At 39.0% G+C, this 22737-nt stretch overlaps 1 protein-coding gene across 1 annotated transcript in view; it reads right to left on the reverse strand.

Annotated features, from left to right (window-relative positions):
• The window catches only part of LOC126195572 (dynein axonemal heavy chain 2), a 957657-nt gene that overhangs the window by 543417 nt on the left and 391503 nt on the right, over positions 1-22737 (reverse strand). Inside the window, 1 exon segment of the mRNA XM_049934198.1 lies at positions 6517-6659. Within this exon segment, the coding sequence (XP_049790155.1) occupies positions 6517-6659 (143 nt within the window).

Raw genomic sequence — 22737 nt, forward strand, 5'->3', positions numbered from 1 at the left:
AAGAACGTACTGTCCTATTCCTCTGTTTTCCTCCCCCTTTTATTCCCTAAACACAAAAGTCACTCTAAACGTTTTGTGCAAGTGCTTCAGATTCTTGCTTCTTATAATTTTAAAGGCCTTTTCTTGAAGTTTTATGCTTAACTATTTCCAAAAATAGTACAGTTAAAGTTTTACAATTTGCCTTACAAGTAAATCTTGCACAGGAACAATTCACAGAGACAAGCTCTTGCTTCCCAGATATAATGGAGCCAGATCTGGATTATAAGTGAGATACAGAAAGATTCAAATTCTGTATTCCATGGAACACTTGTGACTGAGCCAACCAATGAGTACATGAACGATGAACAACCCTCTTATGGACTCCTGCATATTTCCTGTTTCTATTTTCTTATTTTAATTTTATGAAAGCATTCTCTAGAAAGCCAGTCCACGTTAACTGTCCGACCTTCAAGTATAATAGTTACAGTTGTGCACTTGCAACAAAGAAAGCACATATCCCTTGCACTTTACAGTTTTGTACAATTAGCAGAATTTGGGAGGAGCCAGCTGATGACTGCCAACTCATCTCTGTGCCCTTTGAGTCAACTGTTCTTCCTCACAGCTTATGATGCTGATTACAGGGTTTAGCTGTTGGCAGATGTGCAATTGCTGAGCACTAGGTTAGGCAGTGTTGTACTAACTAAAAACACATAATTCTAAGAGAAAGTGTTGCTTTATTCATAGTTATGTTTGCAAACCTCTGCATTGGACTTATATTAATAATGTGATATCCACAAAATTATGAGGCAGAACTATTGGCCCTTATTTCAGAATTGGTGGCCATTATTTATCTCCAGAAGGTAAAATGTTTGGTACTGCCAAGAGACAAATATTAAAGTATACAAAAATATCCAAGCTTTCGGAACTACTTGTTCTTTCCTTGGGAAGCAAACAGTGGTGGGCAGGGAAAGGTTAAAAAGGAAGGGCAGGTCAGTCAGACCCCATGATGAGACAGACCCACCCCATGTGAGGGGAAGGGGTGAAAATCAAGAAGGGGGAGGCATAAGAGAAAATAAGATGTCAATGATAATACATTACTAAGCACTGTGCAGCTTCAGTCCAAAGGTGGTGAGTACTGACAAATTACAAGGATGAGAAATAAAATGCCTAGCAAAATGATGATCTAGGATAAAAGAAAATGGGGAAAATATCAAGGGAAACATGGGATGAAGAATACAAAAATTAAAAAAGCGAAAAGCAATATAGAAAATACTTAAATAAGGCATAGTGAATGAAAAAAGATATAATTAAAAAACTCAGCAGATCAGCAGATAAGTGCCAGATTATGAATCCAAAATTCCAGAGCCAATTCTCAGTTAGACTAAGAATTTTTCTGTCGCCTATTGCTTCTTTCACCTATGGCAATGGTTTTTCTATGTGAAAATAATAGGTAGCATGATGGTTAGGTCCTCATTAAACTGTAGGCATCTTTTAAATATAGGTCCCCCAATAACTAGCTGGGTAATATATTTCAGAGATTTTCGAAAGGCAAGGGCACAACAGAACCATGCCTAATAAAGCACTGTGATGTTCAAACTAACATTTGGGTTGTGGACAGTTTTACATAATTAAAAAAGTATGAAAATGAAAGGGATGATAATAATGAAAAATAAGAGGGGGGATTACATATTAGTGCAAGTTAAGTCTATGAGGGTATCACGACGCAAGGATGGGCTGGATGGAAAGTTCACATCTCTGGAGTTCTTAAAAACTCGAATTGGATGTGAGGATCCAAATCCTTGAACTATGGAGATGGGAAGCTGCACACTAAAATCTCATTGCATTCCAACACCCTGTTGGACTCAACTTACGTTACCATATAAGGCTTCAATATTTCAGCTCACTTCTCCATTCTCTCCCCACACCCCATCTTATTGGTGATCCTCCCCCATCTACTTCTCCTCTTAGTCTCTCATTGCACCACTCATTTCATTTCTGTTACTCTTAATTCATAATTATTTCTCAATGAAATTACAAAACCATCAAAGTTGTACAAAAGTTTGTTTTTATTTAAATAGCGACCAGTTCCGGATGTTAGTCCATTATCAAGCCATCCACGTAAGTGCTACCATAACACCATAATGTGTGTACCCTGGCACATTGCTTTTTAGTGGATAAGTGCAAGTTACAACTTGCATATGACAGTCCAGTGCTGCATGTGTGTTTTGCTGCACTGTTGCAGATCACCAACTGTGTTTAGCTTGTCTGCTGAAAATAATTCAACAATTATGACACATGGTACCTGGCGTGAATGGTGGAATTTGGTACTCCACCATCAATTCACATATGACATTACTGCAGCTGATGAGGCCAAAGCAATTATAGGCACTGATTTCTGAGCACACTACTAGCTCCTCCTGGAAGCAGAAAATGTCTGCCTAGGGGTTAATATTACTGGACTTATGCCTACTGGATACCATCACAATGCCAGATTGTATGACATCAAGGTCATACAGGTTGCAGATGAGGAGAACCACCACTGCTGCATGAGTTCCCAACGTTAACGACACCTCCCCACATGCCACAGCAAGTTTGGCATGGTACCATCCACCATATAAAACCATGGATGGACCGCCAATGTCTTGCTGGCCGAGAAGAGTGACTCCAGGATACCTCACCCTTTGATGAAGTAGAATTCATTGCAATGTTGTGAGAAGGCATCATCTGACCTTCCAGAAGCCCATGGGCATTCGAGCTGCACTTAGTACCCAAAAAGGGAGGAACTGGGAGGTTACAGAGCGCTCAACTCATGAGTGCCTGATCACTACCCAAAGCCACTATTAAGAGATTATAACTGCATGCTGCATACAGCAACTATATTCAGTGTTATAGACTGCACGAAGGCACATACCCAGATTCCTGTGACAACAGAGGACATTCCAAAGTCTGTGATTATTATGCCATTTGGGTTGCGTGAGATGTTCAGCCTACATAATGCTGCACAAACCTGGCAGCCATTCATTGACTCTGTCTTGTGTGGATTGACCTTTAGTATTGCCTCTTTGGATGACATGTTATTGTATTCATCAACAAATGATCAACATCACCATCACCTGAGAGAATTTTTTGAGTGTTTTCAAAAGTGCAACATGGTGTTGAACATGGTGAAATGTGTATTTGGACAACCTGATGATGAATTCATGGGTCACTGAGTATCTTCAGTAGGCTCATTATGAGTCACTGAGAAGGTTGAAGCCATATTCCAGCTACCTAAGCTGTCTACAATTAAAGCGCTATGTATATATTTGGGAATGCTCTATTTTTACCACTGACATTTACCACGCACTGCAGAACAACAGATGCCATTGAACACAGAACTGGCAGGTCCCATAGTTAAGAGCAGTTCTCTTGTGTCGTGGACCAAAGAGATAAATGTGGCTTTTGAAGTGATCAAAAAGAGCCTATCACAAGAGGCACTGCTGGCGCACCTCAAGCTCAAAGCTCCATTGGCATTAGTAGTGGACACCAGTAAGTAATCCATTAGTGCTGCCATCCAAGAATTGGTGGAAAACATGTGGCAGCTGCTGGCTTATTTTTCGCACAAGCTATTGTCTTCCCAGCAAAGATGGATCACATACAATTGGGAACTTGTGGCCAAATATCAAGCAATTAAGTACTTTCAACCACATATAGAGAAAAGAGAATTCGTGATATAAACTGACCACAAGTCCTTAACGTATGCTTCCAAGAAAAATAGCAACACTTGCTCCCCACAGCAGTACAGCCAATTGGAATTAATCAGCCAATTTAGTACAGACATTCATCACATATTGGGTATCACTAATGTGGTACTGGACTGTCTCTCTGAAATGACCAGTGTCTTATGGGCGGTGAACGTGATGGCGCTTGCCAAGGTATGACAAGAGGATCCCGAGCTGCACACCATATTGCATGAGGGCACTATGGCACTTACGTTAGAGCTAGTCAACATACCCTGCAAGAACACGAAATTGTATTGTGAGGCGTCACATGGCAGATCATGCCCTTCTGTCCCTGTTGCATTTTGGACTGGTGTTCAAGACCTTACATAATCTTTGTCACCCTGGAGTCTGATTGACATTCAAGTTAGTATCCCAATGGTTCATGTTGCCAGGCACTGAAAGAGATTGCTGCGAGTGGACATCCCCTCCTTCACTACTGACAGAGGCCAATAGCTCGAGTCAGACTTGTTCATGCAATTGGTGAAGATCTCTGGCTATGTCCATCACAAGACGACCACTTACCATATGGCCAGCAAAGGTATGGAGGAATGTTGGCTTTGGACGCTGAAGGCTGCGCTAACGTTATCATGGCATGTCTTGGACATCTGCAGTGCCCATAGTCCTACTGGGCTTATTAGCCACATACAAACCAGATAGAGAGTCCTTGGCAGAGGAATTTGTTTACGGCAAGGCTTTGTACCTGCCAGGGGAGTTAGTTGATGCCAGCCTACTGTCGGAAGTGGACAAGAAACCGGAGTCCCTTCAAGAGTTACAGGAACATATAAACCACATCAAACCTATAAAGGTCTCCAGACATGGTTGTCCAACAACTTTTGTGCAAAATTATGTTGACAGCTGTTCACGCATCATGTTATGTACAGACTGCATCACGCCACTGCTGCAACCACTCTATACTGGACCCCACTGTGTCCTGTGCAGAGACAAACACATGATGGTAATCATAATGGATGGAAAACAGGCCGCCACATCTCTTAGCAGAGTGAACCCCTCTTACATTTTCAAGGGAGCACCACCCACATAGTTGTCAAGAGCTGCACACCTGGCAGATGTGACACCCCAACTTTCAACCCCGCCACCACAACAAGGTAAGTGCACCGCCCACTCTGGACGACATATCCAGTTCCTGGCCCGTTTCCGAGAAAATGTTCCGCACTCCACTTTCATCATGTGCTACACGCATTAACTGTAGTTGTGCACGTTAGCTCCATTCGTGCCATCCAGAGATGCAGTTGCGGCGCAAGCTGAGAGATTGTGTGGTGATGAATAGTGTTAACCACCAAGTCTGTCTCTGCTGTATTAATTTTTATTATTTACTACTTGGAGTTGTAAATCATTCACTTTATGTTTACTCTGTTCTCTGCTTGCTGAATACTGACAAATTGCATATAGCAGCTGATTCTCTCAGTTCTTTTATTCAGAGTTAAAAAACAGTTCAGGCCTGCTGATAATAAAAAATTATGCTTGCTAATGGTTAAGTATTTTCGTGAAGGATGCAGAATGTTATATACATGATTTCAAAGGTAGAATCTGATATAAGTGCATGGTTTCCATTAGTGTCACTAGAAACTTTAATTTCAGAAGACACACATTTATTTCTTACTAAGGGGATTGTATCACTTTTATTATAAACAACAGTGGAACATTATATAAAAGTTCCATAAATCTAGGCTCATGTGTATTTCATCTGAAATTAGCATTCAGAGAAAGGGGTGAAAGCATAGCAGCTACAGAGAATAAATATTTATATTCAAGAAAATGAGGAAATCATAAATGACTGTACACTGATAAGAAGTAAATCTGTCAAAAAGGATTGCTTTTTGTAAAGCTGTCATCACTCTGAAGATTGGTTTGAACACTACAGCATTGTACTAGGCATGGCGCTTTTGGAGGTAGTGTGCCCTAGCCTTCCTCACACAACTGAAATGGCTTACCCAGCCAGACACCAATATTTAATATGGGTTCCAAACCACCATGCAAAAGACTTTAAATATGGACTCCAAAGCACTATACAATTCATCATGTTTCACATTAATAAATCATTTCCAGTGATAAAAAAGAAATATTAAGCGACAGATAAAAAATCAAATGGAAGACTGAAAACTGGAGCATTGTATATGTAATTTGACATACACCCACTGAGTTAGATAACTGTTACATGTTGGTAGAAAAGTTATTAGGTTAGCTCAGACCAAAAACATAACAGTACACACAACAAAACTTTGCTTCCTCTTATTTTAACCCAGGTAGATGAGGGAGGACTTGCTGATGATTCTAAAAAAATATTTAAAAGTTGCTAATTGTTTTATTATTATATACTGGACTCTGATTGTTACTAGAAATACTGATAATTAAATTTAGATCATATGTAAATTACAAACACTTAGTTAACTATGTTCACAAAGACACTGACTTGATATAGCATTTGCGATATATGTACAAACAAGTTGTACATTATATTACTCCTTTCACATTTTTCATTTCGCTCTTTGTCTTCAACTCATTAATTTTTCTGCTGATAAGGTTGTGGAGGTTCTCTTTTTTTTTTTGGTTCATTCTTCCTTTCTCTTGTATTTCTAGTAACACAGTTTATCACATTTCATTTCGTGGATGTCATTTTAACTACAAACACCATTTAGTTGCAAAGGAGCCTCTTTATTACATTTAAAACAAGGCTGCATGTAGTAGTTGTCTTGATATTAATGTGAATCATCCAATCATTACAGAACTTCACTACACCAAATTTGCTGATACATACCTTTTTTGCAAGAATTCTTGTTTCTCTAAATCCTTCACCAAATAATATTATTTCAGCAATCATTGCACTATCAGGTACAATCATTGATATGGGGCGAAACATTGATTTCAAGTTGTCAGGCAGTTCTGTGCGACCAGCATAGCCTGGAAGAAAGAGTTAATCATAACAGAATAAACCAGTATCTAATATAATTATTGACATGGAGAAAAACATTGACTTGTCAAACAATTCCGTGCAATGAGCTTAACCTGTAACAAAAGTAAATTATGCTAAGGTAAACCACAGAAATTCTTTCCTCATTTTTAAATTTTATTGAGCTAGTATCATTACTTATATTATCCTTTTCACTGAGCTTGGGTCCAAGGTTATAACAAAATAAATGATTTGATATCGCCTACAGCTGTCATTTTTTTACAATTTTGGTATTAGACATTTTTCAAGTATCCTGACAAAGGGAATCACCAGGAATTCAGTGTATTAACAATTAGTTAAAAGTCAAATACAGCAATTAAACAGATGATAAAAACAGTAGGATTAATAAAAACTTACTAAACAACAATTCAGCAATGGCAAATTATGTCATAGTGGTTTCTGCACATGTTACTGTGTATCAGATAATTCAAACTCCTGATGTGTTATGCAAGTGAAATTAAACAAAGAAAGAAAGTAGTGAAGAATAAACTTTGGGTTTATTCCTCCCCCCATGAACCATGGACCTTGCCGTTGGTGGGGAGGCTTGCGTGCCTCAGCGATACAGATAGCCGTACTGTAGGTACAACCACAACGGAGGGGTATCTGTTGAGAGGCCAGACAAACGTGTGGTTCCTGAAGAGGGGCAGCAGCCTTTTCAGTAGTTGCAAGGGCAACAGTCTGGATGATTGACTGATCTGGCCTTGTAACAATAACCAAAACGGCCTTGCTGTGCTGGTACTGCGAACGGCTGAAAGCAAGGGGAAACTACGGCCGTAATTTTTCCCGAGGGCATGCAGCTTTACTGTATGATTAAATGATGATGGCGTCCTCTTGGGTGAAATATTCCGGAGGTAAAATAGTCCCCCATTCAGATCTCCGGGCGAGGACTACTCAAGAGGACGTTGTTATCAGGAGAAAGAAAACTGGCGTTCTACGGATCGGAGCGTGGAATGTCAGATCCCTTAATCGGGCAGGTAGGTTAGAAAATTTAAAAAAGGGAAATGGATAGGTTAAAGTTAGATATAGTGGGAATTAGTGAAGTTCGGTGGCAGGAGGAACAAGACTTTTGGTCAGGTGAATAGAGGGTTATAAATACCAAAACAAATAGGGGTAATGCAGGACTAGGATTAATAATGAATAATAAAATAGGTGTATGGGTAAGCTACTACTACAAACAGCATAGTGAACACATTATTGTGGCCAAGATAGACACGAGGCCCACGCCTACTACAGTAGTACAAGTTTATATGCCAACTAGCTCTGCAGATGACGAAGAAATTGATGAAGTGTATGATGAGATAAAAGAAATTATTCAGGTAGTGAAGGGAGATGAAAATTTAATAGTCATGGGTGACTGGAATTCAAGAGTAGGAAAAGGGAGAAAAGGAAACATAGTAGGTGAATATGGATTGGAGCTAAGAAATGAAAGAGGATGCCACCTGGTAGAATTTTGCACAGAGCATAACTTAATCATAGCTAACACTTGGTTTGAGAATCATGAAAGAAGACATTTCCAGGGGCAGATGTGGACTCTGACCACAATCTATTGGTTATGAACTGTAGATTAAAACTGAAGAAACTGCAAAAAGGTGCGAATTTAAGGAGATGGGACCTGGATAAACTGAAAGAACCAGAGGTTGTACAGAGTTTCAGGGAGAGCATAAGGGAACAATTGACAGGAATGGGGGAAAGAAATACAGTAGAAGAAGAATGGGTAGCTTTGAGGGATGAAGTAGTGAAGGCAGCAGAGGATCAAGTAGGTAAAAAGACGAGGGCTAATAGAAATCCTTGGGTAACAGAAGAAACATTGAATTTAATTGATGAAAGGAGAAAATATAAAAATGCAGTAAATGAAGCAGGGAAAAAGGAATACAAACGTCTCAAAAATGAGATCGACAGGAAGGGCAAAATGGCTAAGCAGGGATGGCTAGAGGACAAATGTAAGGATGTAGAGGCTTATCTCACTAGGGGTAAGATAGATACTGCCTACAGGAAAATTAAAGAGACCTTTGGAGGAAAGAGAACCACTTGTATGAATATCAAGAGCTCAGATGGAAACCCAGTTCTAAGCAAAGAAGGGAAAGCAGAAAGGTGGAAGGAGTATATAGAGGGTCAATACAAGGGCGATGTACTTGAGGACAATATTATGGAAATGGAAGAGGATGTAGATGAAGATGAAATGGGAGATACGATACTGCGTGAAGAGTTTGACAGAGCACTGAAAGACCTGAGTCGAAACAAGGCCCCCGGAGTAGACAACATTCCATTGGAACTACTGACGGCCTTGGGAGAGCCAGTCCTGACAAAACTCTACCATCTGGTGAGCAAGATGTATGAAACAGGCGAAATACCCTCAGACTTCAAGAAGAATTTAATAATTCCAATCCCAAAGAAAGAAGGTGTTGACAGATGTGAGAATTACCGAACAATCAGTTTAATAAGCCACAGCTGCAAAATACTAACACGAATTCTTTACAGACGAATGGAAAAACTAGTAGATTCCAACCTTGGGGAAGATCAGTTTGAATTCGGTAGAAATACTGGAACACGTGAGGCAATACTGACCTTACGACTTAATTAGAAGAAAGATTAAGGAAAGGCAAACCTACGTTTCTAGGATTTGTAGACTTAGAGAAAGCTTTTGACAACGTTGACTGGAATACTCTATTTCAAATTCTAAAGGTGGCAGGGGTAAAATACAGGGAGCGAAAGGCTATTTACAATTTGTACAGAAACCAGATGGCAGTTATAAGAGTCGAGGGACATGAAAGGGAAGCAGTGGTTAGGAAGGGAGTAAGACAGGGTTGTAGCCTCTCCCCGATGTTATTCAATCTGTATATTGAGCAAGCAGTAAGGAAACAAAAGAAAAATTCGGAGTAGGTATTAAAATCCAGGGAGAAGAAATAAAAACTTTGAGGTTCGCCGATGACATTGTAATTCTGTCAGGGACAGCAAAGGACTTGGAAGAGCAGTTGAATGGAATGGATGGTGTCTTGAAGGGAGGATATAAGATGAACATCAACAAAAGCAAAACGAGGATAATGGATTGTAGTCGAATTAAGTCGGGTGATGTTGAGGGAATTAGATTAGGAAATGAGACACTTAAAGTAGTAAAGGAGTTTTGCTATTTGGGGAGCAAAATAACTGATGATGGTCGAAGTAGTGAGGATATAAAATGTAGACTAGCAATGGCAAGGAAAGCGTTTCTGAAGAAGAGAAATTTGTTAACATCGAGTATAGATTTAAGTGTCAGGAAGTCTTTTCTGAAAGTATTTGTATGGAGTGTAGCCATGTATGGAAGTGAAACATGGATGGTAAATAGTTTGGACAAGAAGAGAATAGAAGCTTTCGAAATGTGGTGCTACAGAAGAATGCTGAAGATTAGATGGGTAGATCACATAACTAATGAGGAGGTACTGAATAGGATTGGGGAGAAGAGGAGTTTGTGGCACAACTTGACCAGAAGAAGGGATTGGTTGGTAGGACATGTTTTGAGGCATCAAGGGATCACCAATTTAGTATTGGAGGGCAGCGTGGAGGGTAAAAATCGTAGGGGGGGACCAAGAGATGAATACACTAAGCAGATTCAGAAGGATGTAGGTTGCAGTAGGTACTGGGAGATGAAGAAGCTTGCACAGGATAGAGTAGCATGGAGAGCTGCATCAAACCAGTCTCAGGACTGAAGACCACAACAACAACAACATGACATATTCTTCTGTTTGAATTCAGTTGAGGGGTGACAACCAGAAAGCTTGTTTAAATGCATTAATCCACAAAGATCCACATGTACTTCAGAACTGGCAAGTGTGATGAGCTGTGATCATTCCAGAACTGTGTGACATTTGCATGCAGTGGGGATGGTTCAAATATAGGGTGTATGGGTATCGCATGCTCTAAGCCAAAATCACAAAAATTTGTGGGTGTTCATATAAACATCTCTGCTTGCTTGTCATCAACTGGCTACTGAACAACACCAACCATTCCTATCCGTATTATTACTGGTGACAAGAAATGGTATCTTTATGCTAACAAAAGGAAGAGAGAGGAATGATTGAGCCCATACAATGCAGCAACACCACATACAAAGAATTGCACGTTTCAACAAAGGACAATTTATGCATCTACCAGAACAGCGACAGTGTGGTGTACTACAAATTGCTTCCCTGAAGAGTAAGCATCACTGTCAACATTTATAGTCTGCAACTGAGATGTCTGGCAGACACAATTCAAGAACAATTACCAGAAAGACTGCGTGAGGTGATGCTACTCCACTATAATGCCTTTCTGCATTCTGCTAGACTGATAAACAACACTATATAGAAGTTGGCTTGTGAAGTCATTCCACACCCACCTTATTCACCTATCTTGTGCCCTCAGATTTTCACCTCTTCTGCTCGCTATCAAACAACCTTCAAGAAATTTTCTTACTGGATGAGATCCTCACCTCAAAACCACAGTTGTGGGATCAAAAAATCACCCCAGCAGTGTGTAGGGAAGCAGCATACTCACGCCTTATAAAATTCACAACAGTCTTTCCATTGTGTGCCAGCCTACTCCGCCGTAACTAGCTCTGAAGTCATAAATATTGTGCAATACTTTAAAATGAAGTAAATAACCTGAAACGTTTCTAGCATGTCAGGAGTAATACTAAATCAATATGTGTTGAATATCAGTTCAATAACTTTAACCATTTTTCGAAATTTGGGTGTTTTTCTGTAAAAATCATTGGCGCAACAGAAAAGAGCGAGAAACTTAAAAATTTATATTTAGATTCCTTTTGCATAATAATTCAGTAGAAATAGTATTCTGGGTCTCACAAATTAAAATTTTAGTTGAAATTCATGATTTCTGGTTTTTGTCTTAGAAATTAAGGAAGCAAGATAGATTAAGTAGGCAAATAAATAAAGCTAGGATGTTTAAATTTAAGTAGAAGGGAGATCCACTATAATCATAAAAATGTGAGAACTTTCAACAGTTTAACTATAAAACTATAGCTATAGCGTATCTCCAATGAGCAAGTTCAGAGCTCATCTACTGCGTGTAGTGTAATTAAATTAATTCTCTCGCCCAAAATATTTGACTTAGCCACGTACGACTTTTATTATTATTACTTACTTGTGTGCTGATTGAACAATTAAACTGAAAGCTTCATTGGCCATCAGCAAAGGAAACAATGATTTATTCGATAACTTAAAGTGGTGCATTACTAGCCCAGGGGCTAGTCGGGAGAGCAGATTTGATCAGGCATTCCCTTAGCCGTTCGCACCGTGGCTTTATATGTAAGAACGCTGCGCGAAAGGAGAAAGGCCCCAGTTCTCTCCAGACGCTGATTAGCATGCCACCTGTGCCGGGAGTCGTGTCGCGTCGGTATCATTGCTATAAACAGCCTCAGATGCAGTAATAAGTTACTCGGAATACGCGTAACCATGAAATCGTTTTTGAGTGAAGTGTTAATTTTGGGATGACGTTAATGCTCTATCTTTAGTTTGCGTATGTCATATTTTCACGCGCCGCCGCAGGACAGACATTCTACCATTATTAGCGTGGCGTTTGATGAACATCATCATCAAATTATGGCGAGTATTCACTTAAACATTTAATTTGAACAGTTATAGTGGCATCAGCGCATTAGACTCTGAACTGCTCTGGTAGTTGGATTGTGTGCATTCTTTTTGGTCTGTGACTTTCAGAATATAGTGAACATTTTAGAGAGAATGGTTTTTGATTATGAATCCCAGACAATCTCCTAATTCCTCAGAGCTATAAGCCGTAGCTATAATTGTATTTCTCAGATGAAGTGGGCACTAGGAATTCTAATTACAGGCTTCACGTTTTGCTAATCACTTTCTGGTTGCCAATATTGTAGTTAGAGAGCCAGAGTTGAGAACGGCAAACAGCATAAATACAAAACATCTATTCTATTATGCCACTCGCCACCCCACATATGTTGCTAATCGGCCGGGAAACAAACTGAGTAAAAGTGAAAGTGATTTTTAAATATTTGGATTCATAAGTGAAATGTGACACGCAACTGAGCAATGGAACAGTGATAGACAGTGTTACGTGTGCATGTGGACAACGCAATTGGATTAACAACACATCTGGATTGACGGAGCTGGCGCTGAGTCTAGCTGCACTGCTGGCATCGTGAGAAGTCAGTCTCGCCGCACCGTAGTCATCCGTCGGAGCGACCGGAGCCGCGTCTGCTGTTGCGGGCTACGCCCACAACACAGCAATTGTCGAGGTGCCGTCTGCAGTCCAACGCACCGCGTCACATCAGTAATCCTGGTACGCCGTGCCGGCAACGCCATACGTAGTGCAGAAGGAACTAAGTTAAGTGAAAAGCTGTTAAAACTTTTAGTAACCTGCACTAAAAGACTGTCGGCGATGGAACCGCAAAAAGAAACAGAAGGTAAACCTAAATCAGGACCTATGTCTGTTGAAGGAACTGTAAATCCAGATAACGGTTCAAGTGTAAATATGCATGGAAATAGTGATGTTAAAGTGAAATCCGAACTAGTGTAGTAGTAAGCAGAAATCAGAAAGTGTTAAGTTATTGGATGATAGTTTCTCTGATGAATTACAAATGAAACAGTCATCAGAGATGGTAGAGTTTAAAAAGGAGAAGTTAAGATATGACTGATCAATCAGAAGTTTCATTTAGTTTTGATGGTTCTGGTGTGGTAGCTAGTTTTTTGTCACCTGAGTGTGATAAAAAGCCAGCTAGTGAGCAACCCAAAGATACTGGGTCTATTGATTTAAATGTAATATTACAAGCAATAGCTGCCAGTAATGCAAAAATGTCAGCCAGTAATGCTAGAATGACAGCTGAGTTAAAATCTGATATAATTGAGGTAAATAACAGGATTGTGGCCAGCCAAACCAATTTTAATAAACGGTTTGAGGCAATGGACAATAAATTAGAATACAATAAAGCTGAATTAGAAACTTCGATCTGGACAGTTTAAATTATAAAATTGATTACAACCATGAGGATATTAAGAAAAAGGTTGCTCAACAGTTATCTGAGATGTATAAAACAGTAAAATCCGAAGTTGCTGAGGTTCGCAAAGACTTCCAAATGGAAGATGCGAAGCTGGAGCACAAGTTAACAGAAAAGATCGAGGCGGAATCTGAACTGTGCTCAGATAGGTTTAAAGAGGTTAATATAACAGTAAACATATGTCAAGCAGAAGTAGACGCAATCAAAACTGATACTACTCATATTGTGCAAAGAGTAGATAATGTTGAAATGAGAGTAGAAAATATTAGTACTAACATTGCTAACATTGAGAGTAAAGTAGCTTCAGTAACTTCTAGTAATGGTAGTATGCAACAAGTTGTAGCTGCAAACGCCGCTTTTATCGGGTGTCAACAGTTCTTGCCATTCGATCCAGATAAAAATATCCACCCGCTAGATTTCTGGAACGATTTTGAAGATGTGATTCCACCAACTTGGTCTGAACGAGAGAAAATCTCATTTATTAGAAGCCATTTAGTGGGTGATGCCATGCGTTGGTCAGCTGATGTTATGTTGAAGTGTAAAACATTAGTGGAATTTAAAACAGCTTTCATTAATGAGTACTGGTCTAGCAATAAGCAAAATGAAGTGTTGAGAGAATTTTGGAGTGGAAAACGCTTCAATGCAGGCAAGGAATCTATTATCAATGCAGGCAAGGAATCTATTAAAGAGTTTGCCAGGTCATGGATCTCACGTTTGTCACATTTGGCCGAAAAGCTAAAACCTGAAATGATAATACTAGGTCTTGAAAGCAAACTGCCATGGTATTGGCAAACTAGAATTATTTCTGCCCCTAGAGACAATCTGGATTGTTTCATTGAATATTTGGAACGTGTAGAGTGTGTGGCTGCCAATGAGGAGCAAGCACGTAATAACAGAAATGCTAATAACATTAGTAGTAATTTTAAGAACGAGCAGAATAGCAATGTAAACATCAGAACAGTAGGTGTTCGCCATCCTAAGAAAGGTAGGAATTGGAAAAATAATTACCAGAACCAACAATGGCGTCCAAATGATAGTAATTTTGTTCCTAACAAAAATGTGCAAGTAAACAACAGTGTTGAAAGCAATGCTGTGCCAGTTAACTATAATGCAAATAAAGGTAACAGTAGTAGGCAGAGGCTGGAAAACTAGTTCCCGTCTATGAAGATACTGGCGCTCACCAGGCGGTTACTTTTCCTAAGCCAGTAATTACAGTAATTGGTAAGACAGATCAGAATACTCAAACTGAGGATTCGGATGATGGGTCGGTAGCATCCAATGATACTGCAGAAATATTAAACCAGTCACAGTATTTGATAGATACCGTGTTAGAGACGCTTTCTAAGTGGGAAGAGAAAGAGAAGGCGCAGCAGTGTAATGGTAGGGAAGAGCTACAAAATACTGAATTGTCAGGTGAAGAAGCAGAAGAAATTCATGCTTATATTTACGATGAGGATGATGTGCTCTGATCTAAAGTGCCTGTGCAGGATGTTGATACTGTACTAATAGATTTAGGACAGAAGGTAAGTGAGAATGTAGAGGATAGCCTGTTGGGGGTCGATGAACCCAGTAGCTGTGACCAATTGTCACTGGAGAAGGAACCCGACGATAATAGTGAAAGTGGTTTAGCTGTAACTAGTGTTATGCCCGGTCTGGAGGTGAAGAATCGCTCAGACTACAGTAATTTGGGTCATGTTCAGCAAACTAAATGTAATGAAGTCGTGCGGTGTTTCGATTTGAAATTAATAGACTGATTGGAAAAGGCAGCTGAAAATGTAGTTCAGGAAACCCCTACACACTTTGACTTAAATGTAATGAAGACAGATGTTGATCACTTTAGTTGGAGACAAATCCAAAAGGAACTATTGGATGAGTTTGAGGAACCACCTGTACAACCTAGAATAAGCCACCCCATAACAATAGTGAATATGTTGGGTATCAATGTACGTTGGCTCTTAGACAGTGGAAGTGAGGTGAGTTCGATATCTCAGTCATTCTTTGATGCATTACCTGGTAAAGACAAGCTTACAGTAATGAGGGTATCAGGACTAAGAATAATTGGTGCTATTGGCAAGGTGTCAAAAACGGTAAAGCAAGAAGCTTTACTGCCCTTTGATATTAATGGTAATTTAATTGATCATCCATGCTTAATTGTAAACAATCTCAGTATTGAGGCTTTAATTGGCATAGATTTCTTGTCGAAATATCAGAGTGTTGTTGACTTTGAAAGAAGCCATTTAAAATTGATCTTGCTGATAACCAGAGTAATTACGGTACCTTTTATTGATAAACATGTAGTAACTAATGATGAAACTTGGGAGCTGCCTATACGAGTTCTGAAAAATAGGAGATATTGGGATGAAGGTGTTAATCATAGTAAAAGTAAGCTAAAGACAGAAGAAGAAGAAGCAATTATTTTGGACAAAATAGAAGCTAAATTGCAGGAAATCGATAAAATTTCAGCTAATCAGAAGGAAGAACTGAGACAGGTTTTAAAAAGGCATCATAAGGTATTTTCAAATCGATCTGGCGTGGTCAAAGGTTATGAATGTCAATTAAAGGTGAAACCTGGCCAAGTGTTTTTCAGGAAGCCATACTAAATACATGTAGCTAGGAAGGAGGCAATTCGAAAGGAGATACAGAGAATGTTAGAGTGGGGTGTGATTGAAAAAGCGGTCAGTGAGTACAATAATCCTCTTGTTGTTGTACCAAAAAAGAGACGGGAGTGTCAGATTGGTCTTGGACACTCGTTGGTTGAATGAAATAGTGGTTAGGGAAAGTGATAGACCGCAGAACATGGACGAGCTATTGCAAAAATTCCAGGGAGTAAAATTCTTAACCTCTATGGACATCACGTGTGGATATTGGAATTTGCCACTGGCGGAAAGTTCAAGGAAGTACACAGCTTTCTTGTACGAAAGAGTTTGTTACCAATACCGTGTGGTACCTTTCGGACTTAATATCGCTGTTTGAGCCTTCATACGTGTGATGTGCCATGTTTTAGGACCAGCCTTAAGTAATAAAATAACAGTCTACGTAGATGATCTGTTAATAGCAACTCCTACCTGGGAAGAACACATAGTTTTATTAGAGGAAGTGTTAGAGGTTATTGAGAGAGGTGGCATGAAACTAAAGATTGAAAAGACAGAGTGCGTTAAAGAGGAAATAGGTTTCTTGGGATATATGATGAGTGGAAAAGGTATTCTGCCTGACCCAGGCAAGCTAGCAGTCACTGAAAAATTTGAGGCTCCCAGAAACAAGAAGCAGTTGAGATCGATGTTCAGTCTTTTCGACTTCTATAGGCGTTTTGTTAGTGATCAGGCTATTAATGCACCCTGTGTTCACCTCCTGCTGAAAAAGAATACCCCTTGGGTTTGGACAGCAGAATGCCAACAGGCATTCGAGGTGCTTAAACAATCTTTAATTAATAGTCCTATTTTACATCATCCTGATTTTGAAAAACCATTCTGTATGTCTGTTGATGCTAGTGGCTATGGTATAGCTGTGGAGATATTCCAAGTAGAAATAGAGAACGAACAAGAAGTGCACAAGACTATAGCTTTTGCAAGTCGATCTTTACAGGCAGCAGAGAGAAATTATGGCATTTCAGAACTGGAGGCATTGGCAATTGTATTTGTGGTACAGAAATTTGAGCAGTATGTATTAGGTAACAAGATAATTGTTTACAGTGACCATAAGGCGTTGACCTTTTTAAAAACCTGTAAGTTGAGGAATGCTCGTTTGGTAAGATGGTCATTGCATCTCCAGCAGTTTGACCTTGAGGTTAGATATATTCAAGGGAAAGACAATCTGGTAGCTGATGGGTTGTCTAGAATTGCGGAGCTATGTGATGATGCAGGAATTATAGCAACTGACCTAAGTGAAATACGAATGTTTGTGTTGCACGAAGTAAAGGAAGAAAGTGCATTAAAGAGGGTGATTAAGAACTTGAGACGTGAGCAGAATGCAGATGACCAGCTGAAATTAGTGAAGAGCTATTTAGGAAATGCGAACTATCCTAAGGTTTTGCAATACTATTGTCTGCATAAAGGTATTCTATTTAGAAGGAAAAATGTAGGAGTTTCAGAGTGGAAGCTGTGCTTCCCTCACAACATGTAGACTTACTAATCGAGTATGTACACCTGAGGTATGGGCACTACAGTGCAAAGAAGTGCATTGCCAAATTAAAAGAGAAGGTTGTGTTTGACAACATGTACCACCGTGTTGCCAAGCGTCTAGCATCTTGTGTAGTATGCCAGAAAGTCCGTGCTGCTAACATCAGAATACAAGGGGATATGCATTCAGAAGAGCCAACTGAAACCCTAGAGTTACTGGCTTGTGATTTGTTTGCCCTTCTTCCTGCTTCGAGAGGTGGGTGCACCCATGTTTTTGTTGTTGTGGTCGGATTTAGTAAATATGTTAAGCTATACCCTATTAAAATAGCAAATGCAAAAATGTTGGTAGAAAGTTAGAAAAAGATTTCTTCGTGAACGTTGGCGTTCCGAAGAATTTGCTGTCAGACAATGGGCCTCAATTTACTTCTGATGGATTTAAAGAATGTCTGGATAAGGCCGGAGTGAAACATCTGAAAATATCTGCGTATTTCCCCCAAGGAAATATGAGTGAACGTATTATGAGAGAATTGAACAGGCTTTGCAGGACTTATTGTGCTCGGAAACACTCAAGTTGGGCAGAGCACATGAAGTATTTTGAGAATGTAATTAACAACTTAAGGCATGATGCAACTGGTTTTGCACCTTGTGAATTGATGTTTGGCCAAGAACCACACAATGTGATTGCAGATATGGTAGAATTCCCTATTCTAACACAAGTATCCACAGACGAAAAGAAGTTAGGGGCTAGGGCAAATATAAGGAAAAGAACATTAGAAAGAAAGAAGCTTCATGATGCAAAAGCTGTACCCACCAGTTTTGAAATAGATCAGTTAGTCCTTGTCAAAACCAAGGAAAAATCAAAGAAAATAAATGCAGAAACAAAGAAATTCGTGTTCGTATACCAAGGACCTATCAGGAACATAGGAAAACCACATGCCAATGCATATAGGCTAGAGTACCCTAAGAGTAAAAAGCTATTCGGTGTCAGGAACGTGATCGACCTAAAGAAGTTCATAGGTAGTGAATGATTTCTGTAGGGAGGAGGTCGTTCTGTAACCTCTACACAGTGTGGCAGCTGTGCAGTCCCAGCAGTGTGAGATCTTCTTTCCTTTTCAGGTCTCACTCATTCTTCATCTTTCCTATCCACCAAAATTTCGGCTCTTACTCTCAAATACTAAAATCTTCCGGTATGACTATCAAGCCAGCATTAAGCTAATGAATTCTGTAGGGAGGAGGTTGTTCTAAAACCTCTACACAGTGTGGCAGCTGTGCAGTCCCAGCTGGGTAAGATCTTCTTTCCCATTTCAGGTCTCACTCTATCTTCATCTTTCCTATCCACCAAAGTTTCGACTCCTTCTTTGCAATACAAAAATTTTCCGTCATGGCTATCAAGCCATGAGTTCTGTAACCATTCTATCCACCGATTAGTGAAGAAAATACCTAATGTGACAAACCTAACAGTGACATAAACAACAGAGAAGTATGATGTAATTAAGATACAAAGGTATTTGAGTAATAAGTATGTATAGAACCTACAAAGTTGTTGTTTTATTGGAAATGGTCCACCAACAGTAATTTAGAAAGATATACAAATTCGTGTACAAGCAGGATCTGAAGCAGCAGTGAAACCTATTGTATGCTGTAGAGCTAACTAAGTAATAGTAAAAGAGATTGCTTAGTGTTATGAAAAATATGCAGATAAGTTGTAAGAATGAACTCACCTTGTGTAGCAAGGAATGGCAGTGTAATAGAATTGAACAGTGTTTGTGGTTGAGACGTGAAGGACACGTCCTTGAAATATTTATAAGGTTGGAGCTGGCCGTTATTTGGTGTAGTGTGTGACAGGACACACCTACACGTATTGAGGTTATGTGTTGGAGGTGTGAACGTGACCATAGGTACCCTTATGTTAGATGAGACAGAGCAGCTCATGGTGTCCTATAGGTTTAATGAATTTAGCATTACACTCGACCATAATTACTTAATGCACTTTAGTGGTAGGTCGAGAAAGACTACCTGTGGTTTCAGCATCCAATCAAGTGGAAATGGATTGCAATGTGAGCAAACTGATCAGCTGCAATACACTATAGATATGAAGTAAATGTGCTATCCTATGTGTTAAATGTTAATAGAGTGAGTGTTAAATGAGTACATACACTAGCAACATAATTGAGTAACATAATGGCAGATGTGAAACATTATTTATAGCTCAGCATAAATACACTTCGATGAAGTAAGTACATAATTGCAGATGTGGAACTGACACAGCAGCAGAGGACCAATAAGTGGATTTAGTAGTCAACTAAACGTAGTGTGTTTTGAACACTCAGAACTGAACTATTACCACAAGTTACTCACATGTACAAAGAGGCTGAGAAGACAACTGCTAATCAAATATACTCATACTATCTCTAAGAATAAGGTAATCGTAGATGAGTCAGTTAAGTAAATAAAATACAGATTTGCCAGGAATGTACCAAGCATTGGTTCAGTGTTCCGGCCCAGAAATAATAAATTGAGATTAAATAGGATTTATGATTGTATGCCTTGAGCATAAATTTTCTCTAGTACATGACTAATGGCGTTTGGAGCTATTTGTTTACTGATTTTATGACAGTTAAGTAACCGCGAGAGTAAAATTGAAAAAGTTCTGTTAACTTTGTTCCAGTAACATATTGAAAGATGAAATGTATATATCGCCATTTCATTGGGACCCACCCTTAGATATTAAGTGAACAGAGTCTGAGGCACTCTTTTTGTTTGTTCAACAGGACAAACCAGATAATGGCAGCCTGGTAGCTGCGTGAAAGCGTGGAGTGACTTGGACACAACTCACAGTGACCCCTCCCTTTCCCCATGTAATTTAGAGTGAACGTGAAGGACGCACACCATAGCAACATCCCCTCCTCTACCCTTGTGAATGGAAGTGTAGAACACCAGCCAAAGCAGCTACAACGATGTGTGGAAAATGAAATTGTCATGAGTTGTGAAATTTTCTTTCAGGTTTAGAAAAGACTGCTAAGATATAATTATCTGTTTATGTACCATGAATAACTGTGTTATTTTCTTTGAATTTGTGTTTGTAAAAATATTTACAGACAATTTAATGGATTTAAGATTTTCATAATTTTACATATTTTTATGTGTTTGTCTGTCTAAGGCAATATGTATGCCAAAGTGTTTCATTGATTTTACTTAAATTTTGAGTGATAATGATGCTTAAGAGGCAGTGAACATGCCAGCAATTTAAATAATTTAAGTAGGTAATAAGTTTTCTTTTAATATTTCTATATGTTTACATTTCAATTTTAATTTTCATAGGGAGTTAAGCTGGCCTCTTGCTTCCCTTTTTGTAATTAATTTTTTTTCATTTACATTCAAAAAAATTAAGTAGAGCGTGATCTAGGGAAGCAGCATACTCACGCCTTATAAAATTCACAACAGTCTTTCCATTGTGTGCCAACCTACTCCGCCGTAACTAGCTCTGAAGTCATAAATATTGTGCAATACTTTAAAATGAAGTAAATAACCTGAAACGTTTCTAGCATGTCAGGAGTAATACTAAATCAATATGTGTTGAATATTAGTTCAATAACTTTAACCATTTTCGAAATTTGGGTGTTTTTCTGTAAAAATCATTGGCGCAACAGAAAAGAGCGAGAAACTTAAAAATTTATATTTAGATTCCTTTTGCATAATAATTTAGTAGAAATAGTATTCTGGATCTCACAAATTAAAATTTTAGTTGAAATTCATGATTTTCTGGTTTTTGTCTTAGAAATTAAGGAAGCAAGATAGATTAAGTAGGCAAATAAATAAAGCTAGGATGTTTAAATTTAAGTAGAAGGGAGATCCGCTATAATCATAAAAATGTGAGAACTTTCAACAGAATAACTATAAAACTATAGCTATAGCGTATCTCCAAAGAGCAAGTTCAGAGCTCGTCTACAGAGTGTAGTGTAATTAAATTAATTCTCTCGCCCAAAATATTTGACTTAGCCACGTACGACTTTTATTATTATTACTTACTTGTGTGCTGATTGAACAATTAAATTGAAAGCTTCATCGGCCATCAGCAAAGGAAGCAATGACTTATTTGATAACTTAAAGTGGTGCATTATTAGCCCAGCGGCTAGTCGGGAGAGTAGATTTGATCAGGCATTCCCTTAGCCGTCCGCACCGCAGCTTTATATGTAAGAATGCTGCGCGAAAGGAGAAAGGCCCCAGTTCTCTCCAGATGCTGATTAGCACACCACCTGTGCCGGGAGTCGTGTCGCGTCGGTATCATTGCTATAAACAGCCTAGGATGCAGTAATAAGTTACCCAGGATACGCGTAACCATGAAATCGTTTTTGAGTGAAGTGTTAATTTTGGGATGACGTTAATGATCTATCTTTAGTTTGCGTATGTCATATTTTCACGTGCCGCCGCAGGACAGACATTCTACCATTATTAGCGTGGCATTTGATGAACATCATCATCAAATTATGGCGAGCATTCACTTAAACATTTAATTTGAACAGTTATGGTGGCATCAGCGCATTAGACTCTGAACTGCTCTGGTAGTTGGATTGTGTGCATTCTTTTTGGTCTGTGACTTTCAGAATATAGTGAACATTTTAGAGAGAATAGTTTTTGATTATGAATCCCAGACAATCTCCTAATTCCTCAGAGTTATAAGCTGTAGCTATAAATGTATTTCTCAGATAAAGTGGGCACTAGGAATTCTAATTAGCAGGCTTCACGTTTTGCTAATCACTTTCTGGTTGCCAATATTGTAGTTAGAGAGCCAGTGTTGAGAACGGCAAACAGCATAAATACAAAACATTTATTCTATTATTCCACCTGCCGCCCCACAAGTGGCAGATTGTTATAAATAAACTTATAGAAAAACACTATGAACTTATGCAC

The sequence above is a fragment of the Schistocerca nitens genome, chromosome 7 (assembly GCF_023898315.1).
Source record: "Schistocerca nitens isolate TAMUIC-IGC-003100 chromosome 7, iqSchNite1.1, whole genome shotgun sequence".
In the NCBI taxonomy this organism is placed as follows: domain Eukaryota; kingdom Metazoa; phylum Arthropoda; class Insecta; order Orthoptera; family Acrididae; genus Schistocerca; species Schistocerca nitens.